The sequence below is a fragment of the Gavialis gangeticus genome, unplaced genomic scaffold (genome assembly GCF_001723915.1).
Source record: "Gavialis gangeticus isolate Ggan-Ray unplaced genomic scaffold, GavGan_comp1, whole genome shotgun sequence".
NCBI classification, from domain to species: Eukaryota; Metazoa; Chordata; order Crocodylia; family Gavialidae; genus Gavialis; species Gavialis gangeticus.
Window position 1 is genome coordinate 52,889,379 of NW_017728996.1, and position 9,357 is coordinate 52,898,735.

The following is a 9,357-nucleotide window of genomic DNA, read 5'->3' on the forward strand; positions in this document are numbered from 1 at the left end:
GCGGGGGGGTGCGCGGCTCGAGGAGCGGGGCCGGGGCTGGGGCCGGGGGATGGGGAGAGAAGGGGCCGGGACCGGGAGGCAGGTGTCTGCGGGTCCCCGTTGGGCGCAGCACTGGCGCCGTCTCCTTCCCTGGGGCTGGCGCACGGGGCAGGGCCCTGACCGCGCCGGGAGCAGGATGGGCCGGGTCACCGCGGCCCCTCGTCTCTGTGCCCCGGAGCAGGCGGGGGGAGTTGCAGGCCGGCAGGCCTCCTCCTTCCCACGGCGCTCGTGCGCGGGGGCCGGACCGAGCCCGGTTGCCCGCAGCAGGAGCCGAGGCTCAAGGATGGGCAGCAGAGACCCCGCACTGACGGGCTGGGGTGAGGTCTGCGCTGTTCCTCCTCAGTGGTGATCACATCTCCTTGGCACCGAAGATTGGCCTAAAACTGGCCTCACTTGGGAGGGGTCACACCAGCTGCGTGCGGCTCGGGATAGACGGGCCTGAAGAAGCGGACCGCACACGTTTCCCACACGGTCCCAGTGTTGCATCCTGAGGGAAGGCTGCCAGGTGCTCCTACCTGCCTCTTTTCCGCAGGCAAGCAGCAGCCCCCGCATTTGGCCTTAACTTGTTCTGAGTTGGTTTCAAAACTGAGATGGTTTTAAAGCCTGTGGGTAATGGGCATCTTCCCCAGGCTTTTCCGCAGTCCTGGAGAAAGCAAGCTTTTAAGTGTGTAGCTGCAGTTTTTGGATGGCACTTGCCAAACAAGGAAAATAATGCTGCTTCCCTCATTAGTTAGTGCTTGCCTAGTTAGATGGTTGTCCAGCATGTTGAGTAAAATACTGTTTACAGCTTGTCAGACTGTGAGACAGTAATTGGCTTTGCTTTGTGGAGGAAAGGTCTTGGACTGTGCAGCCTGCCCGAGGCAGGTGGCTTTCATGAGCTCCACATGGGCTGTCTGGGTTGGAAATGGAGGTGGAAACCATAAGATGACAGTCTTCCGTGCTGTTGTAACTCTCTTCCATTCTCCAAATTTTTCAGGGACGCGTGCGAACAAAGACTGTGAAAAAAGCTGCCCGGGTCATCATTGAAAAATATTATACCCGGCTTGGGAATGACTTCCACACGAATAAGCGGGTGTGTGAGGAGATTGCTATCATCCCCAGCAAGAAACTGCGCAACAAGATAGCTGGGTAAGGCAGGATTCTGCTCCAGAGAAATCAAAACACTTTTGCTGTAGAAATACTTCTTTGTTTTACCTCTGTATGTGGTTCTTCCATTGGTGTGTTGGCTCTTAAAAAATTAGACAACTGTTTTTTCTTGTGAGTTGCATGGAAATATTTTTTCCCTTCCTATCTGTTGTGGGTTTTCCCTCCCCTCCCCACTTCCCAACTTCCACTAGGCAGTATTTCTGTTAGCCAATTACCTTTGGCTAAGCACTAACTAATGTGGATTTATGGAACTGCTAAGGCATGTCCACAGAATTTATGAAGGGTTAAGTTGTATTTTAAAAAATTCTTGTCCAGATTTTGCTGTAGTAACTTTCCTGAGCTCATTCACCTCTGGGCAAATTGGAGCTGAGAGTGTATGGATCACAGCTTAGAGCTGGCATTAGTGTTAGTCATCTGAATTGCTGCTCTGGGTGCATATTCAGAGGAGGAGATGCTTGAGAAACTGATTTACAGCTCTTCATTTGGGCAAAGTCAAAATTGTTAAGTTAGTGCCTCCTTGCCCATAGGAGAACAGTATTTTGGAACCAGGTGGGATCTCAGAGCTGTTTGTTGTGTGACTGATGTCTGCTAACTTGGTGTATGCATTTGCAGCTATGATAAAGTAAAGCCTGAGGGAAATACCCTGAGTTCTAACTGATACTTAAACATTGGGGAGGTTGACTAGAATCACTGGGCCAGGAACAACTGTTTAGACTGTCTCTGAACCTGCATTCGAAAGTGATTTTTGGCCTTGTCTGTGGCCTGGTCATTGATAGTGCAGGAAGAGGAACATTTGAAAGCTTTTCCCGTGTTTGGAGGGCTCACTGTCATCCCTACTAAACCCTGTGGCTTTCAGACATTTCTTCTAGCCTCTGTACGCTGTCATTCTGCTCTTTCTGTAAAATCGAAGTCATGTCCAAGCTGGTTCACAGTACATCTTTCTGTGATATGGAGATAGTTTTCAGCTGTGAAGTGGCAGGGGTGGCTACAAGGAGTTTTGGTTGTTTAAGTTTGGGGCAGATGCAAGGTCCCTGACACCCTTTTACCAATCTTATGCAGAACAGGAATGTAAACTCAGCTAAGTCTGTTAGTACAAGAATGCAGGGTGCAGAAGAACAGTTTTCTGATGATCTCCTTGCAGGTATGTCACCCATCTGATGAAGCGTATTCAGAGAGGGCCAGTCAGAGGCATCTCCATCAAACTACAAGAAGAAGAGAGAGAGAGGAGGGATAACTACGTCCCTGAGGTAAGGTGTTTGGTTTTTTTTTCAGCTGCATTTGGACACATTTTGTCTTGGAAGAGCTGCTCTCCTGTCCTGCAAGACATTTGTTCCTGAAGATGTAACTGTTTCTGGATGCCCTGTGTTATCTGCCTTGGCTCTTTTTTAAAATAGTTCATCTGCTGGATCTGGGACCTGTCACATGGATTGAGGGTGAAGCATACATCTGAAGTACTCCTGGCTTAACCTCAGAAATGCCCTGTTGCATGAAGAAGCCAGGGACTTTGGCTTCTTAATCCCTTTTTGCTCTGTGGTGAAAGTAATCTCCAGTGATGTTTCCCGTTCTATAAAACGGGGTGTTCAGCTTGGGCATTGGAGGATGGAGCATTTGTAAAGCGGTGTGTACACAGCAGTGCTCGGTACTTTGAATGGCACTGGAAGAATGCATGTGCTGCTCTGCTCTGCTTGTTCATGGAGAGGTGGAATGGCATGGGCTTTCCTGATTTGTCCCTAAATTGGGCAGGAGAGTGACTTGCTGTTTTGTTCCTCACTGTTTCAGTTTTGTTCACCTAGAGCTGTTTAGACCTAATTAGCACCTTGTTGCCTTACTCAGGCTTTTAAAGGTCTCTTTCCTCCTGAACCTGCATTCGAAAGTGATTGTGGTCTTGTGTGTGACCCGGTCATTGATAGTGCAGGAAGAGAGACTCCTGAAAGTCTTTCCCGTGTTTGGAGGGTTTGATCCCATCCCTCCCAAACCCTGTAGCTTTCAGACATTCTGTCTCTGGCCCTGGGGAATACTTGCTGTAACTGGTTTGCAGGAAAATTACATTGGCAGCACCAGAGTGTATAAACACTAGGCCTGTGCGAGTAGGCAGCTATTCGATCTGGCTTTGGATCCAGCAGCTTTGGATGCCAGCGATCTGATCTGGAGCTCTGAACCAGGCTTCCGCTCTATCCGGCTGAAGCGGGTCCAAAGCTTCAGAGCCGCCTCGGAGATCCCGCCATAGGGTATAAAGGGGAATCAATGAAAGATCTATAACTTCGTTGTCTTTTGTCTGATCTAGGTGAAACTCACAAGGGTGGTAGCCTCTGCTGAGAGCATGAGGCCTACCAAGTTTCAAGAAGATCAGTGCAAGGGCTTGGGGGGACCTGCACCCCAAATTCCTGAAAGCAAAATTCATGTCGTGTATGTTACACCACGGGGGGGTGAAAACTACAGGGGTGGTGGCCCCTGGTGAGGCTACAAAGCCTGCCAAGTTTCAGGAAGATCAGTTCATGGGTTTGGCTGGGAACTGCACCTCAAGTTGTGGACAAGCAAAACTCGTGACATGGGTGACACTGTGTGTGTTAAGGAGCTGTAGGGATGGTGGCCCCTGCTGCAGCCACGAAGCCTGCCAGCTGTCAAGGAGATAGGTGCAGGGGTTCTGGAGCCCTGCACCTCTAGCTGCTGACAGGCAAAACGCATGTCACAGGTCCCAAGGGCCACCACCCTTGTAGTTTTCACCCCCCTGTGATGTAACATACACATGATATGAGTTTTGCTTTTCAGGAATTTGGGGTGCAGTTGCCCCCAAACCCCTGCACTGATCTTCTTGAAACTTGGTAGGCTTCATGCTCTCAGCAGAGGCTACCACCCCTGCACGTTTCATCCAAATCGGACAAAAAACAACAAAGTTATAGATCTTTTATTGATTCCCCGTTATACCCTATGGCCGAATTGGCACCAAATCTTTTCCGAATTGATTCAGAAAGCCTAAAGCTTCCAGCAGTTTGATTCAGATTCATAGATTTGGCCTCTGAATTATCTGAATAGTGATCCAAAGCTTTGCACAGCCCTAATAAACACCGTAGTTTGCTGCGTGCAGTTTAGTTGAGCCACTGAGGCTCAAGTTTGACTGCACGGCTTGCTTCTGTGGCACATCCTATATGTGTGCTCTGCTTCATGAGCAGGCTGCAGGGCTGGTGAGATGCCAGTGAGTCCAGTCAGTGGCTAGAGACATGGGCTGGATTGTGTCCTTCATTCCTCCCTACTGCTTTATACCTGGCTTATAGGTTTTGTGGTGTCCTTGGGAGTAGAATCACTGTCAAGCTCTTGGCCCTGATGGGGAATTACTGAGTGGGGCTTTGCATCAGCCTTGGGTTGCTTCACTCCAGGCATTCGCAAATACCTGAGCTTGCTTTTGTCCCCATTCTGATGGTATACATTTAGGGAGACCCTTTCATTGATTTCTCCCATGCTTCTGGCATGTGAAATACCTGTGTGATGCTGTGGTCTTCCCACAAAAATCCTCCTAGCTAGGCACCTGAATTTGGGGTGCTAGGACCCTAGGCCCATCCCATTCAATGTCATGTCACCTTGCAGTCCCCAGCTCCAGATGCTTCAGAGAATAGTGTAAGGACCCCTCCCCCATAATCTGGTGCAACATGATCATCTCCTTTGCAAGATCCATCTGTATCAATTGTGAACTCTGTCCAAACTTGCATTCACTAACCTTCTTACACCTGTATTTCAAGGGCCAGATTTTTTGGTATTGGTGGACAGAGCAAAAGTCCTAAAATATCAGTCTTCTGGTTTGTATCACTGAGGCGGAAGTAATTCCTCAGTACTGTTGTAGCTGTCACGGGATATTGGTTACGAGTTGGGGAATTGCTGTAAGAAATGATAAAATTGCCCTTCAGTGGAGCCTCTTGCAGAACCTGCAGTCAGACTAAACTGATGTCTCGCTCTGTGCTTCTAGAATATTAATTTTTCACATGCCAAGGAGCGAGAATCCTGACTTTCATCCAGAATCCTCAGACACCATCTGTGGGAACCTGTGGTAAAATGCTGGCTGAATCCTGCCAGTTCCCACAGTGGGGCAGATTTACTTGCAGTGAAGGTCTTGGAGCTCTTTGGTGTCTGTCTCAGCTCTAGGAACACTGTTAGAGAGCCAGGTCATTTCCATGCTCTAAGAAGTTTAATGTACACTCTGGCACCAAGGTGAGATTAAACTGGGCTACAGCAAAGCGTGGCAGAACTTGTAAGCAGATGCTTGTAAGCATATCCCAAATGTTTAAAAGTTTTGTCATGCATGTAAGGCACATGTGAAGTCACTTCAGGTTGTGATACTTTTTTTTAAAGCACCTAAAGAGTATAATGTTTGCAGCTTCAGACTCAAAAAGAGCCACGTAACCTGCTTGTGGTTATTTGATTCTTGACATGTAGCCTGATGGTGGTGGCTGTCACATTCTTGATGTGTCCAAGTTCAGTAAAACAGTGTTGGCTGGAGATGTAGCTATGCTTTCTGGTTGCTGCTTTGTGTTGCTGTCACTGTAAGCGTGGTACTAAAGCATTGAGTTGGTTGGTCTCAGCTTTGAGGATTTTAAATATGACAAATCTGGAATTCCAGTAATAGTTGGGAAATGAAATAATGAATATGTGCCTCTTGTAGTTTCTTTGAGGACTGACTGGCAAAAATGGGGAGGGGGGAAATGGAAAACCTTGAAGTAAAATGGAAATGAATTTGAATGAAGTGGATGCATCAACTGCAGCTGAACTTTTATAACCCTGAAGGGCAGGAATTGAAAGCCATGTTGTTGAAAACCTGAATGCTCAGCCAAAGGTTAGAGCTTTTCTTCCATGCTTTGGATCTTTCTTTCCTGCTTGCTTAGGACTGGGCACTCTGTTCATTAATCCTTAATTGGGTGATGTGATTGGTATTGCTGCCCTGGCTCCTGGGAGACAGTGGGATGTGGTGATGAAGGCAGGTGGGGAAAGGCCAGATATATCAGCAGATGCAGCAAGGGTAGGCTAATAAAGCAATGTATTGTCATGGCCTGTGTAAGGCAGGTACATCCTCATGTCATGCACTCAGTTTCCTTTCCACGCAGGCTGGTATTTGGCTTTTCAGCCACAGCCATCTGTTTGAATATGATTGTTTGCAGTTGTGGGTTTTTTTGGTGGGGGAGGAATGACAGGTTAATATCCTCAGATGAAACCTAGGTTCAGAAAGTCTCACATGCTGTTGTAGCGGGGGAAGGTGGGAAAGATGGCTGAAGGCAAAGAGAGACCCTCAGTACCTGAGAAATCCTATGTAGGGGACTGTGTACCACAAGATGCACTTTCTTGTATGGCAGGGAAGTTGGTGTGCTTCATGACTCTCCCCACAGTGCCTGTGACAGCACCTGAGGCTTCTGTAGCAATAGGATGCTGTGAGGTCCAGGTGGCAGGCTTGTCTGCAAAGGTGCCAGTTTGAACAACTTGGTGAAGGAGAAACATTAGCTTGTGACTTCTCGGACACTTTTGTAGCATGGACCATACATCTCTGATGTGTTCCCTCCAATTCATGATCATGTGGACCCTCCCCACCATAATAATAGTAGTTTGTTTCCATGAAAAAAGTAACTGGGGAAGTACCTAATGCCACATAGCAGCTAGAAAGAACAAACGGATGAGAAGCCAGCCTTCTCAGCTCAGAGCTGTGGGTTTCCTCTGAAGGGCAACTATTTAGCTTGCTTCAGGTCTCTGTGTTCTACTTGATGTAACATTAGCTAAAATGTTCAGGTCTGGGATTCTGGGGACCATGGAGCTGTTTCTGGCTTGTGTGACATTTAACAAGCTGCATCCGCTTCTCCCTTTTTAGGTCTCTGCCCTCGATCAGGAGATCATTGAAGTTGATCCAGACACCAAGGAAATGCTGAAGCTGCTGGTAAGTGAGATTTCAATAATCGTGGGTAGTTCATTATTGAAGGCCTTGTCAGGGCACCACTGAGCCCCTCCTCCCTAATGGTTGTATTTTGTAGCTTAGAGTCCCTTCTCGCCCTGTCGCTAGTACTTCCTCCTGTCTGCCCCTTACAAAAGATTACAAAGAATCTCATGATCTCAGTGGGATTCAGAGATCTGTTAGTGGGTGAGCAGGTGGAAGAGTGAGGGGAGGCTGTTGGGTTGTAATCTGAAATGCCTTCCTCATAGGGGTGGGAAATCTGACCTGCTGGGTGTGTAATGGCTTTGTTTTGTGTGTACTTTCCAGGACTTCGGTAGTCTGTCCAACCTGCAGGTTACACAGCCCACAGTGGGAATGAATTTCAAAACACCAAGAGGAGCTCTCTAAATCCATCATCATGCTGTAACTTTTCCAATAAACGTGGGAAACCAAGTGTGTCCCCCTGTTCCACTTATTTCTAGATTGTCTTGATTCTTTAAGGAAGTGTTTTGAGAGCTCGGGGAACCTGTGCTCTTAATGGCATGAGACATTTAATAGATTTCATAGATTCATAGATTTTAGGGTCGGAAGGGACCTTTTAGATCATCAAGTCCGAGCCCCTGCCCTGGGCAGAAGGAGTAGTGGGTTCAGATGACCTCAGCTAGGTGTTTGTCGAATCTCCTCTTGGTCATCTGTACCCTTCTGTGAAGCCTTCTGTCAGTCATACAATCATAGAAAATGAGGTTTGGAAGGGACCACAGGAGGTTGCATCTAGTCCAACCTCCTGCTCAAAGCAGGACCAGCCCCAACTAAATCATTGCAGCCAGGGCTTTGCTGAGCCAGGCCTGAAAAACGTCCAAGGATGGAGATTCCACCACTTCTTCAGGTAACCTGTTCCTGTGCTTCACCACCCTCCTAATGAGTCTTTTTCCTACTATCCAACTTAAACCTCCCTTGCGGCCACTTGAGACAATTGCTCCTTGTGTCATCTGCCTCCACTGTGAACAGTCCAGCTCCATCCTCTTTGGAGTCCCCCTTCAGGTAGTTGAAGGCTGCTATTAAATCCCCCTTCTCTTCTCTTCTGCAGACTAAGCAAGCCCAGCCTCTCCTCAGAAGTCATGTCTCTCAGCCCCTAACCATTTTCATTGCCCTCGAGTGGACTCTCCAACTTGTCCATATCCTTTCTGTAGTGGGGGGCCCAAAACTGTTACCTGCAAACTTGCTTAGGGTGCAGTCCATCCTATCTTCCAGAGTGTTAGTGAAGATATTGAACAGAACCAGCCCCAGTTCTTAGAAAGCCCAGAGGTTCCTGGCTAGGTGGTTTAGTTGTTCTGCTCAGGGTCACACCAAAGACCAAATCTGGGGGCAGGATGGACGTTTTTTTCCCTTGGGTCACATTAGCATGAACTGGTGGTTTTTGTGTTGAGGCATAGTCCTTTCCCTAGGATCTTCTGAGTGGCAGGACACTGGAAGTGCCCTCATTGCCTGCTGCTTTAACCTATGGTATGTGATAAGGCACTTCGGGTATTGCTCCTGTGAATATTTGAAGTAACAATTTTGGAGATTCATGTCCCAGGTACATGCTTATATTAAGGCCCATATCTCCTCATAAACAGTGATGTGTAGGGAAGGAGCTAGTGCAGTGATTTGTAGCCAGGGTGCCATGAGGCCCTTTGGAGGGTGCTGCACAATGTTAGTGCTGTCACGTGCAAACACAGGCACACGATTCAAAGACGAGCCCAGAGCATCCAAATAGGAATCCAAAGCATCAGAAACATTCTTAGTCCCTGTGCCCAAGTTCTTTGCAACAAAATTGCCCTCATTTTCCCTTAGGCAAGTGAGTGAAAGTCAACAGCTTGTAGGTTCCAAGGGGGTACCTTGGGCTTAAGGAGAAGTTACTGGGCAACAGGAAATTTCGTTTTGACCTGGGAGAAATTTTAGTCTTTGAATTGTTTGCCTGACAAAGGGCATTTGGCCCCAAAAGCTTGCAAATAAAAAATGTTTTTGAAACGATCTATTCAGTCTAATAAAAGATACTGCCTCTACCCCAAGAGTTTTTCTTCTGTGCCTGTAGACCAACATGGCTACAGCCAATATTCCTTGGACTTAATGAGTGGTGCCTTGAGTCTAATGAGCTAGTGAACTGGGTCAGAGGTGACTGAGAGGTTTCACTTCCTGCTTTGATGTATGAGGGGAGATGAACTGTTACCTCCCAAATATGCCTGCTTTTGTGCCCCAAAGCTTGTAAAAAAACAATTTTTCCAACTATT

At 47.6% G+C, this 9,357-nt stretch overlaps 1 protein-coding gene across 1 annotated transcript in view; it reads left to right on the top strand.

The window, feature by feature from the left end:
• The window catches only part of RPS17 (ribosomal protein S17), a 7,916-nt gene extending 376 nt beyond the window's left edge, over positions 1-7,540 (top strand). Inside the window, exons 2-5 of the mRNA XM_019504529.1 lie at positions 1,016-1,167; positions 2,327-2,432; positions 7,028-7,093; positions 7,415-7,540. Of these exons, the coding sequence (XP_019360074.1) occupies positions 1,016-1,167; positions 2,327-2,432; positions 7,028-7,093; positions 7,415-7,495 (405 nt within the window). The 3' untranslated portion in view covers positions 7,496-7,540. The remainder of the gene's footprint in view (positions 1-1,015; positions 1,168-2,326; positions 2,433-7,027; positions 7,094-7,414) is intronic.
• The last annotated feature ends 1,817 nt before the right edge of the window (positions 7,541-9,357 follow it).